Source organism: Pollicipes pollicipes, unplaced genomic scaffold (assembly GCF_011947565.3).
Source record: "Pollicipes pollicipes isolate AB1234 unplaced genomic scaffold, Ppol_2.1 Scaffold_7261;HRSCAF=8764_pilon_pilon_pilon, whole genome shotgun sequence".
Lineage (NCBI taxonomy): Eukaryota > Metazoa > Arthropoda > Thecostraca > Pollicipedomorpha > Pollicipedidae > Pollicipes > Pollicipes pollicipes.
Genome location: NW_023597054.1, coordinates 16,758,307 through 16,781,128, shown reverse-complemented (window position 1 = coordinate 16,781,128; position 22,822 = coordinate 16,758,307). Strand labels below are relative to the sequence as shown.

The 22,822-nt window shown below is 55.4% G+C and overlaps 1 protein-coding gene and 2 long non-coding RNA genes across 3 annotated transcripts; all 3 read right to left on the bottom strand.

The window, feature by feature from the left end:
* Positions 1-428: 428 nt before the first annotated feature.
* Positions 429-1,505, bottom strand: LOC119113061 (uncharacterized). Its single transcript, XR_005095818.1, has 3 exons — positions 1,418-1,505; positions 1,032-1,146; positions 429-499 (listed from the first exon to the last, which is right to left on the bottom strand). It is a non-coding gene; the product is annotated as an uncharacterized LOC119113061 (long non-coding RNA).
* Positions 1,499-5,291, bottom strand: LOC119113060 (uncharacterized). The gene is made up of 3 exons (XR_005095817.1): positions 5,111-5,291; positions 2,608-2,860; positions 1,499-1,570 (listed from the first exon to the last, which is right to left on the bottom strand). It is a non-coding gene; the product is annotated as an uncharacterized LOC119113060 (long non-coding RNA).
* Positions 5,292-6,651: 1,360 nt separating this feature from the next.
* On the bottom strand, positions 6,652-21,837 carry LOC119111111 (squamous cell carcinoma antigen recognized by T-cells 3). Its single transcript, XM_037234938.1, has 16 exons — positions 21,727-21,837; positions 19,870-19,996; positions 19,458-19,562; positions 18,483-18,667; positions 17,738-17,959; positions 17,011-17,311; positions 16,229-16,405; positions 14,396-14,561; positions 13,750-13,896; positions 12,166-12,379; positions 11,058-11,301; positions 9,983-10,176; positions 9,090-9,240; positions 7,857-7,990; positions 7,362-7,507; positions 6,652-6,787 (listed from the first exon to the last, which is right to left on the bottom strand). Exons 1-16 carry the CDS (start codon positions 21,832-21,834, stop codon positions 6,652-6,654), a joined length of 2,757 nt encoding a protein of 918 aa, XP_037090833.1. The 5' UTR covers positions 21,835-21,837.
* Between the last annotated feature and the right edge of the window lie 985 nt (positions 21,838-22,822).

Sequence of the window (22,822 nt, the reverse complement as noted above, 5' to 3'; positions counted from 1 at the left end):
AACCTGGACTGTGCGTACCTCTAGGACAGGGTGGCAGACACGAAGTCAAGCCCAACAACCCAATCACACAAGTTGAGAATCAAATGTCCCAAAACCAGTCACTTCTAACGCATTTCAAATGCCCTGCACAAGTCAAATCGTGCCCCTCTGTATTCCACAGGCCGCACGGTTACACGCACATAAGTATCACGTAGACACAATTCATCTAAAACACGCTCCTAAAAGTAGCACAATGTGGCGGCGCCCCACGCCCAACAGAGGCGGCTTGGGGCGCCGTCGCCCGGTCCCAGTCCGGACTTGTTGACCCGCGTCACACTCGGGCGGGCGCGCCGGGTCCGCCGGCACGACTTCGGCTCAGCTAGGACGGCCCTGGCGAGGCGCCCCTCGTATCGAGTGCCGTCCTTGTCGATGGCGTAGTTGTAGTCGACCCCTCGTCGGCCAGCGCCTTCTCTATCTCTTCCTCCAGCTTGTCGCGAGGAATGTACATGCGCGAAATTTCCTGTGGTGACGGGCAGAATGTTCCCGTTGATGTTATCGGACACGAAGCGGACACGCGACTCCCGGACATACCATGCTGTGACGTAGCGTGGGACGACGGGCTTTCCGGCGCGTGTCATTTCGATTCATGCCAATCCTTCTGGGATAATCAGGATGATGATGATTTGCAAGACGCTTATCGTTTTCACCATTTGTAAGACAAACTCGTATGCGGAAAAAGGGGAAAACAAGTTTTCGCCTGTATCACTATAGATAAGATCACTACGGCAGACACGTGTATCTATGAGGCAATGAAGCTACGCTGTATCATTATGCAGCGAGACAAATGAGTGCAAAACCGCACTTGTCAATAGTGAACTCACAACGGCGCTTCACTGTGATGCCGTTTTCCACACAGAATGGTCCACGTGGACGTGTGAAGTCCCCATCAGTCAAGCCGCTTCGCCCGGTTCCACCGCACCTCCAAAGCCCAGCGCCAGCCGAGGCGCGGGTAGACGCCCCCCGGACGCTCCCGCGCCATGCGCGCATCTCACCTCCTGGGTGCGGATGAGCTCCACGGCGCGCTGGCTGTCCTTCTTCTGCTGCTCCAGGGCCGCCTGCTGCAGCGCCGCCACCTTGCGGCGCACGGCCTCGGTCTGCTCGGCCAGCCTGCGGGGCACGTCGCCGTCGGCCTCCGGTTCACCGGGACGGGCCCCACGTGGGCGAGGGGTCACGCACAAGCATGCACGACAGCCTACACACCTACGCTGGCCGCGAGCGAGGCCGTTCTGCGGCCGGTGTAGCCGCGGCGCTCCATGGCAGAGTGTGGCAAGAACTCGAACAATCCAGACAACTGCGGCAAACGTTTCCGCGACATGCAAGCGCGGCGAACACGATAGCCGGTGCGCTGCGCGGTGCACGCGTCCCGCGCCGCACCCACCTCTGTTCCGCCCTCGGCGGCCATGCGCGCGTTCTCGGCGTCGTTGAACGCCATCAGCTGTCGGTGCTCGGCCTCCTCCTGCTCCGGGAGAGCACGTGACCCGGCTGGGCACGGTTGCTCTGGCGCAGCTCCCAGTCCTGGCGCAGGTAGCTCCTGACAGGGCACGCGGCACGGTCAGAGGGGGCGGCAGGCACGGGCGCCGATCCATGCCCGGTTCCCGAACCCAGGACGCGGAAGTCGGGTCGGAACACGGGCGGTCGGGAAGGCCCTGGTGCCCATTAACTTCAGCGGGGATTCATATGCTGACACAATGCCATATTTCAGGACAAACCAACTCGTTTTCGCCGAATACTCCCACCCAGCAGGAAATGCACCTCACTACTCACTATACAAGTAGTTGCCTAACATGATTCGCCACGGTTTTGTTTAACCAATCCACGACAAAGATAAGTGTTACATAGATTTCGTCAGTAACTGTTGTAGTAAATCATAGGGTTGCTTGGTAAAACCTATTCCATAAAAAATTGCTGACGCCTGACATAATAACGAATTCACTGAACTAATATTCAGCAAGTATGCAGCGCGTTAGATAACTCTGTATGTCCTAACGGTGATGAGCTGTGTACATCTCATGCAATGAATTTCAGTGACAGCCTACGAAGCAGCACCGTCCCTTGACAGTTAGGTCCAAAATAGAGCACTTTTAAGTGAATAGGATGTTATATAAAACTTCAAGGTTTCTGGATACAAGCCACATCATTGAATGATGCGTGCACAGCTCCGCAGTTTGATTCAATAATCGGGCCTATCGCCGGCCGGTACATCGGGATCAGCTCAGTCCGATTTCGCGGCGGTCGGGCGTCAGATTTCGAATGTAAGCTGCGGCAGTCATCTGAGCTCCACCGCTGTGGCGAACAACACTATCTGAGGCCTGCCAAACATGCTCAGTTCCACATGCTGTCGGCTAGAAAAGACCGTATGCTGGCGTATTATTACTGTGATGCATGGACTCACCAAAATCGTTTATACACCGACCAGCTTGGCTGATGGCCGGAGGGGGAATTCTACAAGAATCCAGACATGCGCCCACGTTTGCAGCACACTGCACACCATCGGCCCCGTGTAGCATGCAACGTGACCACCAAACATCGTTCGTGAAAAGTACACTGAATTGTCTACCACAGTCTTACTTCAAAGACTTCATCGCAGTGCGGTAGTTGTTGTACAGGCGTTTCATGTCCTCCCTTTCGTCTGCAGGGATCTCAGGCCGCGTCGGCACTCTGTACAGCTTTGAGGGTGCCGTCGGCATCCATCGCGTCTTCCGCAGAACGACCGCAGACGTAGCGAGACCTCTGCTTGCCATGCCCGACGTCCAGATATCTCGCAGAACGAGGCGCGACAGACAACCGTGGGAGAGCGCCATTCTGTTCATGCATGTACTGTCTGAAATGCAAGAAGCATCATGTTGGAAGGTAAATGCAAGGAGGCGAGATAAACGCTATGCAGTCAAACTGTTGGATGCCCCACAAAATCGCTATGATGTTATTGTTCAAATAATATCTTAACTGTAACACAATTAGACAATGGTGAATGGTGGATACATGCCATACACCAGGGCAGGGCTGTTGGCTGTAAATGGGCTGTGCCTGATTGAAAAGTGGGCCTTTTTCTGGCTTTTCAGACTACCTATGGACTTATATTTCAGACTATCAGACTACCTGGCATATTAAACAAGACCATCCGCTGTCCTCTCCCTAAAAAAGACACTCCCTGTAACAAAACCAGGAGGATGCCAACCTAAGAGGCCCCTGCCAGCCTGCATGGAGGGTGCCAGCATAAGACTGTAAGGAAGTCCCCTCCCAATCTCCAAAAGTGCTGATGCTGGCTCTAACATGAAATTACAGTGGCCTGATCCCAAGGCACAGCTTCAGCAACAAAAGATTAAAATATCCAAGTTCAATCCATTATCATGTAAATCTGAAAATTAGCTGACTGTGAGCCCAATCCTGCTACCAGCCTGACTGCCTCCACTGCAAGTGACCCAAATATGCATGGGCCCAAAGTAGCACTTTCCCATACCCTGACTGATGTCACTACCATTAACTTCACCCTCTACAGACCAGAGTGCAGTGGCAAAGCCTGACCTACATCTTCTGGACCACAAGCATCTGCCACTTTGATTTGCATACATGATTACCATTTATGGTCTCATGGCGATATGGCCTGGTTGCACAGCTTGTTTCAGCAGATGGTCTCATGCTGTCACTGGCTTAAACTGGTATCTATAACTTGCCCAGCTCCAAGACCATCCTATGATTGCAAAACCAAGACAGAATCAGCCTATTGTGATCAGCTGCCACCTTAGTCCTAGGCCTTAAACATCAAAGTTGTGAGGTCTTTAAGACATTGCTTCTGGTGCCATAAGGTCTATGCAGTCACATAATTTGTTATGGTCTGGTACAGTCCTAAGGCCCAGACCTCACTATGACACCAAAGCTATGCTACCATTCATCTTGTGTTTGGTGAATAGTTTAACAATACACATTTATAGATGTTACCTAGTATCATTACTAGTACCTATAGCATGTCTTTTAAGTCCACAGACTCCTGAGGCCTATTATTCATTAGCCAATGGAGATCCATTCCTTACTTTGGAGTGATTAAGCCACTTCTTTAGGTGTGATGCTGCAGCCCAGGCCCTGACTCAGTAAGAGGTAAGGGGCCAAGTATGTGGCTGCTTACAAGCAAGTCATCAGCGCTGACATAGCAATGCATAGCTAGAGTTGATGCACTGTGCTATTAACCATGTTGCTGTTGATGCTCTAGTGTGTATAGCAAATAGGCTGGTCTTATTTTAAGATGGAAAGTGTGATCAATAGCTATGTACTTAGCCACATATCACCTAGCTGTAAATGTTATTCAAATAATATTCAAGTGTGCTATTCATGCCACTCTGAACTCTATGTCTGTAGGGTTGGATCAGCTGACTCCATGTGTGTCCACCTTTGGAACTAAGGGTGTCTTCCATTGGTGTGTATCTCTGATACTCCCTCAGCAGGCAGAGGTTGAATTTTAAGTTAATGAGGAACTGGGCTCTGAGACATTTAATGTGAGCTGAGTTGCAAACACATATAGCAAAAAACCTTCCAATGACTGAGAAATCCTAGAGCTATCATGTCAAGGGGGACATGGCTATAGGTTCCTGATCCTTCTGAAAGTCTTATGTATTCCATTACTTAAGGGTACCTTAACTTTGACTGATTTGGCAGATTCTACTAAAAGAATTATGATGAAAATGGTAGCTCAAGAACCATGACACAAGCAGTCTTGCTGACACAAGTTTCAGCCACCTTTGATCTTCTAGGTCAGGAAGTAAATTTAGCCCAAAACACAATCCACATGCCTAGGCAAACTCTTTCATTACAGGATCTCTGCATAGTAAGTGATATCTACTTGCAGCCCCCTTCTCAAGCAATTTGGCTAGCAAGTTTTTGACCTAGAACATTATGAGTCTGAAATGTGCGCACAATTTGGGAGCCTGTTTACAGGTGATGCTGAGCAGGAGTGATTTTAGTAATGAGTTTGAACCATTTTTAACACGAGATTAAGCACTTTATGGGAAATATTATATATATATATATATATATATATAATATATCAGCAATGGTGACGTAACAAAACTGAAGCGCTCACCTGTCCTATGACCGAGGTTGCAATGGGAAGACAGCTAACTAGTATCCTCAGGGTATCCAGATCTTGGCGCGACTCTCCGGAGCCAACGTTATCACTTCATTAAATTTCTTCCTATTCACTGGACAATTTGAGAGCCTCCAACTAACCACGATCCAGCCGTCTCGCATGAAGCGCGTCTATGAGCGGAACACTCGCGCCACCTTACCTCCACGCTCCAAATTAGTCAAGGCCGCCAAAGTATAATTCTGCCGCCGTTCTCATCTTTCTCTGCATCGACTAATGGGTTACTGTTTCGGACGCACCAGCTTTGCAGCAATGACGTGAAATGAGATGACGTGAGATTGAAGATAGCTCTCATTTCTTCTCTATCATGGCTGAAAGGCAATCGGCCTGAAAATATCGGCTTCTCTGAGCAGGGAAGTAGTTGTTACAAGTCAGTTGGGGAACCGTGAAAAATTATGAAACCTACACCTAAAATTCGTCAACAAACGGATTTACTCCGGCTTTGACCCATTCTCCCAGGGTTTGGGGAGTTGGAGCCAAAGCTTCAAAGAAATGGGAAACGGTACTCCTGACTGTAATGGTATGCAAGAAAGGCCTCCGTACAGACTACACGCGCACGCGCTTGTAATAAGTGTACTGCTGGTCCTTAGTGGTTGAGTGTTTGACATGTCCATTGTGACCTTCAGGTCTTGAGGGCACATGCTTATTCCAACTCAGTGCAGCGCGCAGTACGTTCATAACGCTAGTTCGGTATCAGTGAATGGTGATACCGAACTAGGGATAACTGAACATACCTCGGCGAAGGCCGCCAGCCCTCTCCACACAGACAAAATAACAGCCGTGAACAGCTCCTTCAGTCAATTTGCATACACAGGCAGCAGCACAGCCGTTGCTGATCATTCGACGGCGGAGAACGCCGTCGTGGCCTGTCGAGGTCACGCGTTCGAGACAGCGCGGACCTGTTACAGATCACTCCAGCAGCTGGAGGCTCAGAACCCTCCAGCGTGTCCACAACGGTCGTCCTTGCGGCTTATACCATCCTATGCTGAGCATAACCCTATGGCGCCAGACTGGACTGACATAGACGCCGTCTCGTGCCATTTTTCGCCATGGTTTTACCCGCTGCCCTCTGCAGCGACTCATATGAGTGATTAAACTGTGATTCATGTGCCTGTGTGCACACTTTTAGCATTTTATCTTTGCACTGTGAGCTGGTCAGTCTACCACTCACTGACATGAGCTTTTTCGCATGAAATATATGAGACATCGCCTCCATTGGCCTCGGGCCGATCTTCGTAGTCCAGATGGCTCCAACCAAAGCATCACATTTGTTCCGGGTTGTCGGCGCATTCACCGTTAACTAGCAGCGCCCAGTCACACCCGTCCCCACGAAGGTCAGCGCATGCACTGCAAACCAGTCAGAACGAAAAAATGTGCTACAAACGATCGCTCTGTATTGGCTCCACATCAACTGTCAGCTACGATGCAAATGGGAGCAAAGACTTGTGAGATAGCTCCCCGTCACGGCAGATCGCCGCCTACTTCTTCGACAAGAGCAGACCGCGGAAGTCGGCATTGCTCTTGGGCGTCGGCGCCTGGGGCGCGGCCGACTCGGCCGGCGCCTCCTTTTTCTGCAGTGCTCGGGGCACGAAGGCCACCTGAAGCCGTCCGCGACTGAAACATGGTCACACGGGCGTCGCCATTGAAGTGCGCCAAGATCGAACTACTGCGCAGCCGCTTTTACAAATAAAGCCTGAGCCTCCTGGATTGAGCTGACTTTTGGGATGAGTTGTCACTCCGCGCAGAAATATATCGCCTCGTGACTGCCTGTTGCCCACCGCGGATCGCTCGACAATATCTGGACTCCGAGCTGACTTCACCGGCTGGACAAGGCTCGGGGGGGGGGGGGGGGGGGAGAAGAGGGAGCCGGCAATACTCGTGGCCGATATCTTGGACCACGGAGGACCCTGCATACTGTGGAAACCGTTGGCACAACTTCACGACAGCAATGATCCCCTGAGCCTCCGCATACCGGGTCGGCTGTGTGATTTACTGGCAAAAATAAACGGTCTAAGACGAAGTCAGGTGAGCCTGAGTAGTTTATGATCACCGAAATATTCAAGCACACCATCGGTCTTCGAAAATAAACGGTCCGCAAAATCAACAAGCGCCGCATGTGAAAAGGTAAGCTGAAAAAGGTCACAGCACAGGTGCATGCGCCGGCCGGCTGATAGGAGAATGGCTTCACCTGGCGCCGCCGCGGCCGCCCGGTCCCAGCGAGCGCTGCTCTGTCGGCCGGCCCTTGGCCTTGGGAGGATCGCTGATGGCCACGCTGATGGTCTTGCCGTCCATGACGGTGCTGTCGGTCTTGAGCAGCGCCTCGGCCGCGGCCGCCTGTCCGGCACGACGGGGACATGAGAGGGGAGTCGCTTGGGCCGGACAGACCCGACGCCAGCTGGCAAACGATAGCCGAAGCGTGAGGCGAACCGCGGTGCGGCAATGAGATACACTCGCAGCTTCTGATCACACTGGGGACAAGATTACACCATTCCGCGTTTGTTTGCTTCGTCCCTCAGGAAGCCAAGAACATTATCGTATCATCGTATGACCATCTTCATGACAGCCGTAACTGCGGGGGGTAATGAGGAGGCGATCATTGTCTTGCGTTAATGGGATCTCACGCCGTGTAGATTCTCCGGCGTGAAGGCTTGCTGCCGACCGTGAGCGGTCGCGGCATGCTCACCTCCCCGTTGAACTCGATGTAGGCCAGCCCCTTAGAGTGGCCGTTTCTGAAGGTGACCAGCCGCACGTCCTTCAGCTCACCGAATGTGGAGAACTTTTGCCGCAGGTCGTCTGCGGTGGCGCTGAACGGCAGGCCTGGAGGCGTCCGGAGCGTCAACCGGCGCACACACGCAGACACGGCGGCGGCGCACCCCAGGACGGCTGCCGGCGGTCACCGACCAGCCGGCGCACACACCCAGACACGGCGGCGGCGCACCCCAGGACGGCTGCCAGCGGTCACCGGCCAGCCGGCGCACACACGCAGACACGGCGGCGGCGCACCCCCGGATGGCTGCCGGCGGTCACCGACCAGCTGGCGCACACACGCAGACACGGCGGCGGCGCACCCCAGGACGGCTGCCGGCGGTCACCGACCAGCCGGTGCACACACGCAGACACGGCGGCGGCGCACGCCAGGACGGCTCTCGGCGGTCACCGATCAGCCGGCGCACACACGCAGGTACGGCGGCGGCGCACCCCAGGATGGCTCCCGGCGGTCACCGACCAGCTGGCGCACACACCCAGACACGACGGCCGCGCACCCTCGGACAGCTGTAGGCGGTCACCGACCAGCTGGCGCACACACGCAGACACGGCGGCGGCGCACCCCCGGATAGCTGCCAGCGGTCACCGACCAGCTGGCGCACACACCTAGACACGGCGGTCGCGCACCCTCGGACGGCTGCCGGCGGTCATTGACCAGCCGACGCACACACCCAGACACGGCGGCGGTGCACCCCAGGATAGCTGCCAACGACCAGCTGGCGCACACCGAAAAGCGCTGGTGGCCGACCACGCCAGCACAGGCCTGCGCCTGCTGAAGATCGTGTGTAGGCTGAGACGCAACCGATCGCTGATGGCCGCTGACCAGTGCAGGCGGCCAGGGTGGGACAGATTGCTGCTAAATGCAACGCCATGGGCATGACGTTCAATGCCGGCTAAATGGGTGAAGGGACGCCCAGCCCCCCCCCCCCCCCCCCGCTCATCGTAGGGTCCATACATTTAATAAGAATCTCAGAATATTCCTGACGACATACGTCGGTAGAGAAAGACCACTGGTGGTAAAACAGGTGATGACATTCAAAAGCTAGGGTACCATAACGTTAACAAGACACGGCCGTGCGCCTACCCTCCTGACGGCAGGACGCCGATGCCACCATGACCCTGCTGACTGGCTGCGTTCGGCGCCGCTCACCTCGAACGAACAGCTTGTTACGCTCCAGGCCGGTGTTGTATTTGAAGCCCTGCTGGGGCTGCTGCTGCGCGCCGCGCCGCAGCCGCGACGCGAAGCAGGGCCGGCCGTCGATGGGAGCTCGGTCGCGCTGTAACGCCGCCTCGGCCGCCGCCTGCGCGGACACAGCACACTTGCTCAGGGGAGGGAGCCAACGGCAGGCCACAGGCACGACGGGAGCCAGATGATACTGTGGTGTTTATCACTGCAGCACCGCTTCGGCCGCCGCCTGCGCGGACACAGCACACTTGCTCAGGGGAGGGAGCCAACGGCAGCCCACAGGCACAACGGGAGCCAGATGATACTGTGGTGTTTATCACTGCAGCACCGCTTCGGCCGCCGCCTGCGCGGACACAGCACACTTGCTCAGGGGAGGGAGCCAACGGCAGCCCACAGGCACAACGGGAGCCAGATGATACTGTGGTGTTTATCACTGCAGCACCGCCTCGGCCGCCGCCTGCGCGGACACAGCACACTTGCTCAGGGGAGGGAGCCAACGGCAGGCCACAGGCACGACGGGAGCCAGATGATACTGTGGTGTTTATCACTGCAGCACCGCTTCGGCCGCCGCCTGCGTGGATACACACACACTGAAACGTGAAGGCAAGAGTAGTAATACTCCTGTGCACTCATCATAGCATTATTTGTCCTGTTCTCACCACCCCCAAAGCTAAAATTTTCATAATTATAGCGATTATGAATCCCTGCACGGTGTGACATGTGAAACAGAACAACAGACTGCGCTGGCCTGAACAGCACGCGCTAGCACGTAAAACAGACGAACAACACGCGCTGGCCTGAGCGCGTGGCGTTCAGCGTCACCCTCAGGCCAGCTCACCGGCACATCCCGTACTCACAATGGTCGAGAACTCGAGGTAAGCGAACCCCTTGGAGCGGCCCTTGTAGTCTTTGACCAGGCGCACATCGGTGATGTCTCCCACGTCGGCCAGGTGACTGCGCAGGCGCGCCTCGTCCGTGGCGAAGTCCAGGTTGCTGAGGAACACGGTGCGCGAGTCTCGCTCCACGTCGCCCGTGCCGCCGCCCTCGTCACCTGATGGGGTAGGGTGGGGGGGGGGGGGGGGGGCGGGTCAGGCGGTGGAGGGGAGCGCGTTCCACGTCACCCGTGCCGCCGCCTTCGTCACCTGATGGGGGTAGGGTGGGGGGGGGGGGGGGGGGGCGGGTCAGGCGGTGGCGGGGAGTCGTGCTCTTCCCGGCCACCACGGGGCGGCCAAGGCGAACGCGTTGGCGCGGGGACTGACACCCAATCGTTGAGTGATGGCACGTAACTTGGAGTCACCGCATCCATACGTGGCTTTAGATGCGTGCGTGAATGTGGGGGGGGGGGGGGGGGGAGTGGGCGCACATTGTATCCCAAACACAAGTACAATTGGCAAGGACCTCGGTAACATCATCCGGCAGTAAGTACCGTCGTGGACCAGAAATGGCTGGACGAGCACATTCGATCACCATCTACGTGGACATTTCACGACGTTAGTAACATGATCAATACGTGCTGAAGTCATTCAGCATTCCCCGACTCGTTTCATTGCGCAAATCAGCCGACATGGCAAGGGGAGATGCGGCATCCAACAAATTACGGGTTCTGTTATGAGCGGAATAACGTTCCTCGCGAACACAGAATGTGTGCAACAATGTAAGCCTGCGTTTCAGGGTCACTATTTTCATTTGAGCTCCGAACTTCCGCCTTGTGTGAACTAATGCCCATTGGCCAATAGCTCGCGGCATGTTTGCTTTTCTATGAGCTAAAAACAATGGCGATTCATCGAATAACAGGAACTACGCCGGTCAGCAACGGTGTTTCTCAGCTTGTGAACACACATAACGCCAGCCGGACGCCAGCATCGGTCGCGGATCAGTACCTATCCGCCCCCCCTCCCTCCCTCCCCCCCTCCCCAACCCCACCCAGCCCACCTTTTGGCGGTCGGTCCCGCCGCTCGTCCTCCCGCGTCTCGCTCGGCGGCGGCGGCGGTTTAAAGCCAGGCGGTGGGGGTGGTTTAAACCCGGGCGGCGGGGGCGGTTTGAAGCCGGGCGGCGGAGGGGGCTTGAAGCCGGGCGGCGGAGGCGGCTTGAAGCCGGGCGGCGGGGCCGGCCGGTCGCCATTGGCGTCGGTCCTCTTGGCAGGCGCCGGCCGCATCTCATCATCATCCGCCTCCAGCTGCGGCACACGTTCGCGGTCAGTCAGGTGCTCAGCATGGAAGTGCGGATGCCGTAACATAACAACAAACATGGGCGGGTGACTCACGCAGCCCCGTGACATGTAATGGCAGGCTAGAGAGTTTCTACCCATCTCATAGCCGTAGAACCCGTGGACACTCATTATGCGTTCCCGTGGCACGGAAGAGACAAGGGTCAATATCTCGACAAATTCCACCTAGATCAATATCCATCTAGATAAATATCCCGGCAACTTCACCATCTCACGTGAGTTGAACCAGCTTGTAGCATAAGAACTCCAGAATTCACAGCTCAAGGAGCACTAGCCAACATGCAGCAAGAGCCCATCTCACTGAACATTAGCACACGTGTTCGCATGTCCGTATTTTACAGCCCAAACATCGCACTCAATTGGCGGTGACAACCTAATTTGAGCTTTACTGCGAATCAGCTCCTCGTCACAGCTTGCAATCGCCGCTTCTCGCCGTGGCCACGTCATTCCAAACCCAATAAGACTGTCCATTAGCACTACAATCAAGTATCTCTTTAAGTTCGTTTGCATCCGCTCAGAGAGTTACCCCGACATCCCACTGTTACCCGCTCCCGCGAAACGGATATTAAAGGAGGACGGGAAACACCTCAGATTGATGGCCCGCCCATAACTACTAGCAAATCGCACTGAGGGCCTTCTGAAACCGCTGTCAAACGTAACGCAGTTCCTCCAAGGGTCGCTATATAATTACCCGGGGCGGCGCTTCCCCGACGCACCTAAGAAATATCGCATGGAGGCATAACTCCCGCTAGTTTGAGCAAACTTCGTCTAGCTTTTCCAGGGGCATCAAGCTATGTCATGACAAGTCCTTACCTTCCTCTTTTGTGGACTGGTGTTTTCTGTTTTCGCGGGAAGCTCCTTCGCAGCACTTTTAGCGGTTTTCAATTCTTGCCGTTTATTTTTCCTCCACTCTTTATCCTTTTGCTTCTTCTTTTCAACCTTTGCTTCCGCTTTGTCCAGCTCCATCTTCTCTTTTTCCGCCTCCTTTGCTCGGAGGGCTTTGATACGATTCATACGGACACGGTAACTGTGAAGAGGATAACGTTTATTTTTAAGCATACACCGGACCTGTGAGAGCTGAGCATGGAAGGAACAAATAAAGATTGCTACCCTGCCGAGTTTCGCTCATAGCACCGCTCCCACTAACATTGCACAAGGCGGGAATGCCCAGTGTGAATGCCTAGTATGGCACGAACACTTACTTATTCCTCATATGCATTGCCAAGAACTTCACGTCCATCCACTCAAACTGTTTGATAAGCACGACAGTCGCACTTTACTCGTTCACGTGTGGTACAATTTACATCCTGCAGTACTGGCTTGAATTTTGTCACCATTCATTCAAAGCAATCACCATTTGCAGTGCTTCACCACCCCCGGCGTTCCTGGAAGTGCCGCTGTTTACGCGGGTCAAGCACCATGCGTTATTCCGCGCGGATCAGCCCGTCCGTGTAAAAACGGTTGCCCTACAGCTGGCAGTATTATGATGGGGAAGAGAAGTCGCCCCAGGACGCCAAATCTGGCGAGTAGGGCAGGTGAGCAGCCCCGATAGTGTGGTGCAGCGCAAAAACTTGCGCGCTTTGCACACACCGAGTGGCTTTGTTGTCGAGCGTGAGCCCCCCAATTGTCATTGCGCCCCATTCCAGGTCGTTTGCGCCGATTGTTCGCCCGCAGACGCCTCAGCAAGGCACAGTAGGACTCAGCGTTAGCAGTCTGACCCGGAGACAAATTCAGGGGCATAGCTCCGCGAGTGGAACAAGAAAAGAAGAAGCAGACTGCTCTCCGTCACACGCTGTGCCAAGCGCTCAGAGGTCACTTAAACTGACCTGAGCACCTGGCACAGGCCACCGACCTATGCCCGGCGCCCCAACATTGCTCAGTGCGTTGAAAACGTGAGTTTTTTAGCCCGACCGAAAGCATCATCCTCCCTTCACTTTGTACTGCCCCTCGAATTTGGCTCCCTGTGGCTTCCCCTCGTCCCCAAGATAAAGTTAGAACTAAAAGATGACTGTCTTAAAATCGGCGAGGAGATTCAGCGAGAATCGCACATGGTGCTTCAAGCGCTTAAAAAACGGAATCTTCAGGGAGCGTTTCAAGCGCGGCTAAAGCGCCGCGAGGAGTGTATCGCTGCGCGAGGCCATCATTTCAAAAGGAATGGCGAGCAAATTTAAATCAGGAACGTGTTCTGCTTTTTAAAGGCGTAGTCTCGCATCTTTTTAAACGGACCTCGTAACTTTACATCTGATTATTATGCCGCATGTCACATCCAACAAACACGCACCACATATCCAGTGCAGTCCTACATGTCGTCCAGTCAGTCACGCATAATCCATTCAGCCAGCGGCAGATCCCCTGCCCAAAGCCCCGCCAGCCGGCGCTGTGCCCGGCCTGTCTCACCGGTAGGTCATCTCGTCCCAGGTCTGCAGGGTACCCCGCTCGCGCTCGAACGCCGCCCACATCTCGTACACGCTCTCTGGCCAGTCCACGGTGCGGTCCAGCGCGCGCACCAGCAGTTTGCGCAGCTGCTCCGGCGTCCCGAACCGCCTGAGCGCAGCCGCAGACGGAGGATGGGTCACATGCCAGGCACGGCCGAGCGGCCCCTTGGGAACGCCGCACGCGCCGCTCGTGGTCAGCTCACGGGCGATGCGGAGTTAACGGCACGCCGGTCCCGTCACACCAGGCGACGTGCTCACGTTTGAGCCAAGAGAACAGGTTCGGACTTGTGAAGATGAGCACCGTTGGGCCGTGACTGAATGGCACAAACCTGCATGCAGTTGCGTTATGAGAGCATCGAAATGAAACGGGACTGTGTCCACTAGCCAAACATTGTGTGTTTATCCTCAGACTCAATTGACAGCCCATGGTGACAGAAGCGACAAAGCCGTGATAGAAACGATAGCCGAGCTAACTTTTCTTGAACTGAAACTGGAAGGTGTGGCGTCCCCCACTTCCCGCTCTCCTGGTTATCGCACCATGCACCTCACATCCCACATCTTTTCGCTGGGAGGGGGGGGGGGGGGAGGCACCACAGAGCGGGACTGACTGGACGAGCCGCAGGTACTGGAGCCACATCCTGGCCGACTTGTCGTGTCCCTGGCTCATGATGTCGTTCCAGAGGGCGACGGCCTCGCTCAGCAGGCCGTTGGCCGCCTCCAGGCTGGCCCAGTACTGCAGCAGCGTACACTCGGGGTCGCCCTCCAGACCGAACGCTGAAACAGCGGCGCCGGTGTCAGCCGCGCCACAACGGTCCGGGGCTGTTGGAATCGGCAGGGATGAAGCCAAACCACGAGTCCGGATAGCCTATAGGAACGTGAAAAGCGCAACACGCGTAGCTCACAGACAGCAGCTATTGTAGCCTCATGATCGCCCGGTATTTCCGAACATAGCGTACGATAACAGCTGATATTCACTGTGTGACAACAGGAACGCAGCAATAGCCGTCAAAGCTTTCAACCTGTTGTCGTTGTGGTTACTGCTCTTGTTGTTAACTTGTTGTTGATAAACTGTTGTTATTATACGCCTGCTTAGTTGTTGCAATCGCCCAGCCATATGCACATGCCATTTGATACCAGGCATGGGGATGAAGTCAGGCTTCTGGCTTCGAAGCCTAATTTTGGGCAAAGACAATGATATAAAAACAAAGTCAAAGCTGAAGGCAATGGCTTCGTTTCCGCCAAGCCGAATCTGAAGCCAGTGGTTTCGGACTTTGTACGCGCGAAGCTGAAGCCAGGTGTGAGCCAAGTGTGACCCTCACACTTGAGGAGCACGACGCCAGAGCCAACCACCATCTTAAAAATATGCAGGCCGAACCCAAAGCAGAAGCCGGGTTTAGTGAACAATGCTTCTTTGCGCAGCCAAAACATTTTTTGCGTCTGATAAAACCGCATGGAATCCGGAAACATTGCAAGGCTTTGCGGAGTGAACGAGACAATGTGTTCGCATTGAGGATGAAAAATAATTCTGAGTATCGTCAGTCTTCTGTTAGTGGAGACAACGTTTCGGAAAGTTCGTTCCCCAGCATTCATCAGATGTTAGTGTCCCTAAGAATCACCGGCTGGTTTTGGCCTTCAACCGTGCATGCGTCGTGATGATGATGATTGGAGTTTAAAAGTGCGCCGACGTCGGAGGTCATTTTGCGCCCACTTGACAAATTGTGTGGGACATCGGGGTAGCGGGCCAAGCAAGACTGCTCTTTGGGAAGAAAAAAAACCAACTGCAGTGAAGAAAATCAGCATGACAAAGTCCAAGTAGTTTTAGTCGACTGGACCCGAAGTCGGAGCCATAACGCAAAACTTGTTCGAGGCCAAAATCTAGCCTGAAGCCGTAGATAGCACTTAAAATGGCACGAAACCGGAGACGCGACCGAAGCCAGCCGTGGAATACACCTGAAAGCCGCGGCCAAATCTGGGGCCACTGGAGAAAAACTTTGGCTTCGCAAAGCCCAGTCAATACCGAAGCGAACTGTATCCCCATGTCTGGTTTACACTTAAAACTACTCGAGCCCTGAGCAAGCAAACCTGTTTTTATCCCCGCCAAAACAATGCACCGAAACAGATCTTTTAATAACGGAGGTAAGTGTGAACGCATGATTCTACTAAATGCACAAATGCCTCCCAAATGCGAACGTATGAGTCACATCTTTGACAGTTCGAGTTTCTAAGGTATGCTGATCGATTCTGCGAAAAGGATGACGCATACCATTCCGGCCACAGTGACTTGCGTTTGTGAACAGGCCTCTTGTACATGGCAGACGCGACCAGTGCTTTCCTTCTCCCTGTCCTTGTGACGGAACATACAAGGCACACCAGCCACTATACCGTGCGTCACCAGCGCGCCATGCCCATTGCACCACCGGCTGTGACCAGAAGGGACTCACTCTGCGCAAGGTGCTCGCACGCCTTGTTGAACTGGACCCGCATCTTCTCCATGAGATCGGCGCCCTTGGTGCCGTCCTGGCTGAGCCGGCGGCGGTACAGGTCCAGCCAGGTCAGCCACACCAGCTGGTAGTCGGCCGGCGTCTGCAGCCCGCTGGACAGCGCCCTCGTCACCAGCTCTGAGACAGGGACACGCGGCCAGCGGTCAGACCGCACCTCGGTCACGGCGCCGGCGCACGCGGCCAGCGGTCAGACCGCATCTCGGTCACGGCACCGGCACGCGCGGCCAGCGGTCAGACCGCACCTCGGTCACGGCGCCGGCTCACGCGGCCAGCGGTCAGACCGCACCTCGGTCACGGCGCCGGCACACGCGGCCAGCGGTCAGACCGCACCTCGGTCACGGCGCCGGCGCCGACGCGCGCTGTCATACGGTCAGACTCGCAAGGTACGGCACTAGCTACCATTGGCACGTCGCTCGGCACTGGGGGCATGGCAAGTCATTATAATGAACAGAAAGTCAGGTATTTTCCACGCATTTACTGACCCGTTGATGTAGGTATTTGACAGGAATGCCACGACACTAAACATCCCTTGCCAACGTTTCTCCGAGCACAATATCATTCTATCCCAGACTTAATCCGTCAATTTGTAGCTGACCAACACACAGCAACTTGCTGACTCCTGCACTTGACGTGACGCCTCTACCAGAGATCGGACCCCACATGCCGCTCCGGCTGATCTCGGATTATCCGGGCGGCCTCTCGCCCCCGGCAGCCGTGCTCACCCTCTGCTCGCTGGAGGGGCGCGCCGGCCCGCTCGACAGCACGGATGTAGTGCTCCCAGAGCTCGGCCGACCAGGCCAGGTGGCGCACGGCCCGCTCGTGGACGGCCAGCGTCACCTCGCTGGCCGGCCGCAGCTCGAAGTCCAGGTAGCGCGTGTACGCCTGCCACAGCTCCAGCGCCAGGCAGTTGTCGAGTACGGCGCGCTCCAGCACGTGCTGCACGCGCGCCGGTGTGCCGTGCGCCAGCTCGTGGCTCAGGTACTGCTGGTAGGCGGCCACCGAGCCGCCAGTCTCGTCGCTCGTCTGCCGGGGAACGCAGGGGTGATGGCCGGCACGAGAGCGTGCTGGGGGGTCTCCTTTTTTACCAGGGTCGGGGCAGCGAGTGTCGCCACTATTCGCGTGGGAACCCCCGATCCTCCCGCGGTCCTGTTCACTTTAGACCGGCGTACCCACCTGTCAACAACGATCATGTACTGCTGAAACACACAGCCGTAGCGCAATGCGTCGGAGCAATGTAAACGTAGAATACCATCCGCGAAAACAACTCAAATACCCCACGTTCACAGTATGCTGCAACTTTCCCCGACAGCCCAACCCACCACGCGGCGTCCATACCGGAGAGCACATGACCTCAGCAGCCTGACCATGACAGTTCATCCAAACACACGAATCATCAGGCCGCCATGCGCCAAGGCAGCGACGAACGCCGCTCGCACGTGCGCCGCTCACCAGCGCCTCCTCGAACGGCAGCAGCGTCTCCAGCCGCTTGCAGGCCTTGTCGTACTCGCGCCGGTCATTGGCGTCCGGCTGGGCGGCGGTGGGAGCGGCGGCTAGCCATGCCTCGTACTCGGCCCAGGTGAGCTCGAGCCCCTGTAGCGGCACGCGCAGCTGGCGCCGGAACAGCGCCGTCACCCGGTCGCGCGCCGCCGCCGCCGCGCTCTCCTCGCCAGGCTACCGGGGACAGGGCCGAGACCCAATCACAACCAACCCTGACGCTCTCCGGGCCTCAACATTGCCAAAACACTGAGCTGCGTTTCAAAATTACAATGGTGGCTTGAGATCTGTAAGCCCCTTCATAATAACATTAGCAGAACAAAACCTCAGCATTCGAGGCATCCGAGCACTAACGAAAACACCGCACTGCGCTTCACGCCTCGCTGCGTTGCCCTAAGGCCGCCACTCCCTACTCCGGCGCCACCGGCGCTCCGCTCACCGGCACGCCGCTGCGCTGCCCTAAGGCCACCACTCCCTACCCCGGCGCCACCGGCGCTCCGCTCACCGGCACGCCACTGCGCTGCCTTAAGGCCGCCACTCCCGAGCCCGCCGCCGTCGGCGCTCCGCTCACCGGCATGCCGCTGCGCTGTCCTAAGGCCGCCACTCCCGAGCCCGGCGCCACCGGCGCTCCGCTCACCGGCACGCCGCTGCGCTGCCCTAAGGCCGCCACTCCCGAGCCCGCCGCCGACGCCCAGCTCACCGGCACGCCGCTGCACATGGCATTCTCGAACTCTCTGTACGCCTCCCAGATGAGGGTGCCCTTGGTGACGTGCAGGCCGACCGCGATGAGCGCGCGCTCGAACAAGGCGCGCACGCGGGCCGGCCCGTCCTCGGCGGCCAGACCGCCGATCGCCAGCTGACAGTACTCCAGCCACAGGTCCACACCTGCCGACCCCGCTCATCACGGTCAGGTGCGGAGGCGGCTCGCCGGCACGCGCTGGCGCGCAGGGCCAGGGTGCAAGAGCTGCACTGTAGCGAGGAGACGGTGCCTGAGGGACTCATTCGCAATCCAGTAATTGTCTTCATCAGGGGTATACTATCCTCAACAAAACAGTAATACTCAGACCAGTGTGTGTGTGGGGAGGGGTTGTAGCAATAAGACAAGTGGAACCCAGTCACACATATGTGCAACTACCGGCAACTGATACATAAAGGTAAACTAGCGGCATCGGGTAGTTTATGCTATGCAGCGTAGATGGTGGCGCTAAGCGCGCGCCCTTTCATGTGGCATAGCATGCAGCATCACTTCACGGTTTGCTAGCAAGAGAGATCACTAAGTTTTACACCGCTTTTGCGAAGGAAAGCATCAATGTGCACAGACCTTGTGAATAAATCGAATTAATGAATTATAAAAGGTGATGCATCAATACATGAGTACGTGAATGGATGAGTGAGTGAGTGAGTGAGTGAGTGAGTGAGTGAGTGAGTGAGTGAGTGAGTGAGTGAGTGAGTGAGTGAGTGAGTGAGTGAGTGCGTGCGTGCGTGCGTGCGTGCGTGCGTGCGTGCGTGCGTGCGTGTGTGCGTGCGTGCGTGTGTGCGTGCGTGTGTGCGTGCGTGCGTGCGTGCGCGCGTGAGTGATTGGGCGAGTGGGTATTGTAGTAACGACAAGAAAGTGACAGTGAGTGAGAGAATTAGTGGCACAATGTATGGGTGAACAGGCGTCACAGCAACGCACTGGAGTACTCGCGAACTGCTCGGTCGCAGAGCGCCAGCAGCCGCTCGCGATCCTCGTCCGTCTCCATCGACTTCTCCTCGTCTTTGATCCAGCTCAGCCACAGATCTGTAGGCACGCCACTAACGGTTAGCGTCCTGTTCGTCACGCCCGTCACGAACCGGTGTACAGCCCAGCCAATGTGCGTTAGCGATGGGCCTACCTTCGCATTGAAAACAGACCACAACAGCGGTTCGCACAAAAAAAAACGGTACGAGCACGCGATCAGGCGTCTTTAAAATCACTTCTCCCGCTACAGCGTATGCCCTGCAGAGGACAAAGTCCCAAACAGCATCCATCTCACGTGGGTCCAAGATAATCTTGATCGCGGGCCGAACCGAACGGGTGTTCGCTCGGCGAGTTCGAGGTCACTTACCGGGGGAGAGCGGGAAGTATTTGTTCATGGTTTCCCGGGCCTCTCGCAGCATCTCACGACTGTTGGCCGTACCCAGCAGGTGGAGCAGACGCACGTGCGAGTCATAATTGTACGGCGACGCCTCCAGCTGCGCGGAACAGAAAGGAGACGATAAGTTTGTCGTAAAAAGGTGACCACGTTCGCCGCGTTCAAACAGTCACACTGGCTGAGTTCGCCTGATTCAGGTAATGTTTCGAGACGCTGATCTCTGACGACTGACAAAGCGGTATGACTAATGCTTTTGATAAGCCGCTATGCTTGCCTGTTAGCGCTTGTGCATCAGAGCGGGCAGAGACCAGTGAGATTAGCCCAGCATGCGGGCACATGCGTCAGAGCTGAAGCATCGCCGTCGCTTGTGACCATTTGTATCAGTGTCTGGCGGGCGGGAAAGGGTCGGACGGGATTGTGGCAGCATGGCAAGACATGGCGCTTACATTGAAACCCATCGCAATAAGCGAACCATCTACGGACTTTAATGACCTTGGTCAGCACCAGAGCGCTTCCCATCCGCTAGACCTTGTGGATGGCACCGGCTCAGATAAGGACTCGCCACAATCTGCACACCGGGTGGCCTCTCCACTTCCAGTGTCGGGCGCCGCAGCGGCGCTTGTCCGGATGCTGGCGGCCGAGTGACGTCCGAAAACACGAGCTGTCTATCGCCGATCTGTAACCGCGGCTCCGCTGCGGGCTGTGTATCCGCCAGTCTCTGCAGACGCCGCGACTCTCTCCGGCCCCAATCCCCGCCTCATTGTGCGACCTCTGTGGGACGCTCAGCCCAGCTCAGCTCGGCCCGGCTCGGTTCAGCTCGGCTCAGCTCAACTCAGCTCAGCTCAGCCCAGCTCAGTTCTGTTCTGTTTTGTTCTGTTCTGTCTGTTCTGTTCTGTTCTGTTCTATTCTGCTCTGCTCTGCTCTGCTCTGCTCGGCTCGGCTCGGCTCGGCTCGGCTCGGCTCTGCTCTGCCTTGCCCTGCTCTGCTCTGCTTTCATCTGCTCCGCTTTACTTTGCTCTGCTGTGTTCCGCCCTCTTCTCTTCTGTTCTGGTCTATTCTGTTTTGTTCCGTTTTGTTCTGCTATGCTCTGCTCTATCATCGGCTTGTTAACGGCAACAAGCCTCGACTGCGGTGAAAAACGGAGCCCGAGCCGGATTCTGGGTCTGGGAAGTTTGCGCCCGTCAGCAAACCCCTGCCCTCCAGTGATACTTTCTACCATGTGGTGCTCTGCCGCACGTTAATTTTCGTCGACCGGTCTGCCAGTGCTGCGCCGTGGGGTCTCGTGACACACGCCTCGTTCGGCGGCGGCGGAGGAGCCGCGCCTCGGAAGGCACCGGGCGCTGACGTCATCGCGCCGTACTTTGCCGCACCGTGACGAGGCTGCTCGAACAGGGGGAGGGGTACCTGATCGCCGGGCGTCGCCATCCGAGCGCTGTGCAGCCAGGTCTTCTGTGATAGCATTTCAAGGCAGCTCCGCGGGAGCGCGGTCGCACTTCGTACCGTGCCCTGTCGACGCTTACGCAATCTTGTTTTTGAGTCTTATTGTGTTCCGGTGCTGGAGCTGGCATCTGTCTGGCTTTGTCTGGCACACATAGTGTGAGGATGGTTGATTTTTTAGAGCATAACTTCGCACACCATGGTAATGGGGGCAAGAATTAGTTAATAGTTGCGTTAATGGCGCTTTCATATCACTACTGGCCCTTAATCTATGACATACAAAAAGGTTCTAGACTGACGACCTCATTCTTAAGTCCATAGATTATCAGTCGGCAGCTAGCCATGCAGGTTCCAACGAACTTGACATCACTGCATGCACAAACAAAAGCATACCTCTTGCATGAGTTTCGAGATCTCTTCCTCTTGTGCATCATCTTGCATTGAGTCATCACTGTCTGAGCTGTCTTGGGACATTGCTTCATCTTTTGACTCCATGGTCATTCAATGCCTAAAACAAGCCAAGAAAGCTGTCAGGCACATTGCACGTACCAAGTGGGCCCCGCAGACATGTCAGCCATCGAATGAACATAGGCGATGGGCCGAATTGAGGAATCAAGAGACATTTAAAGCGAGCATCCCACCTTTCGAACTTTTAACTTGTTGTCACATCACACGCGTAAAATTTGATCACTACTACGGTTTTCTCGAAGTCCTGAATAATTCAGAATTCCTATTTGAAGTGGCTGCTCCTGCGGGAGAAATCTTCTTCGACTCCCTGCTTACCGTCCTGAGAGTAATGCAATTCATTTGCCTCAATTTTTCCGTTCCAGCGTGTTAGTGTTCCGTAATGTTTGCCACACTAACGTGCCAAAATGTTGTGTAATAATGTTAATAATGTTATGTATACATGTTATGAAAGCTTGAAACATTCTGCTTAAACAAAACACATGCAAACATGAAGTCATTACCCCGCGCACTCAGCGAAACGCTATACCATGGCTTTCATTTCTCCCCTATGTGGTGTTTACCACATTGGCTGCTTTCGGGGTGAGCTTTGGGAATGGTAATGGGAGCATCACGTGGTCTATAGTGACGCACTTGTTCAGATTTCGTTTCTCGGTCACGGGCCATTGCCGCCCGCTGGACCAATGGCAAACGTTCTCTTATTCGAAGCAGTAGATGTGCGCACAGCGGTTGTCAAGACGGAGATGGTCGCGACTGCAGAGAACAGGCGTAGCGCTGTTACAAAAGCGTTGACAGCGTGATTTGGACTTGAAGATAATTAAAAATGATGTCCTTATTATGTCTTGACAGTGCTGCATTGGCACTACCTAACTGGTCATGAGGTTTCACTGGGGAATTTCTTGTTTAATATACCCCAAAGGTGGGATACCCAAACTGCACCGATGTCCCCATCTGAAACACCCACGGTGTAGCAAAACATGTAGTGGATTAAGAATATATTTTCCCTGGTCCTTTTTAAAGCTGC

Bases quoted from the DNA above. Each gene is read 5' to 3' on its own strand.
- LOC119111111 (XM_037234938.1), bottom strand. From the start codon at position 21,834: ATGACCATGGAGTCAAAAGATGAAGCAATGTCCCAAGACAGCTCAGAC. The intron at 16,406-17,010 runs GTGAGCACGGCT...TCCCTGTCTCAG, and splicing joins GCCCCTCCAGCGAGCAGAGG to AGCTGGTGACGAGGGCGCTG. The intron at 10,177-11,057 runs GTGGGCTGGGTG...CTACCCCATCAG, and splicing joins GCGGGACCGACCGCCAAAAG to GTGACGAGGGCGGCGGCACG.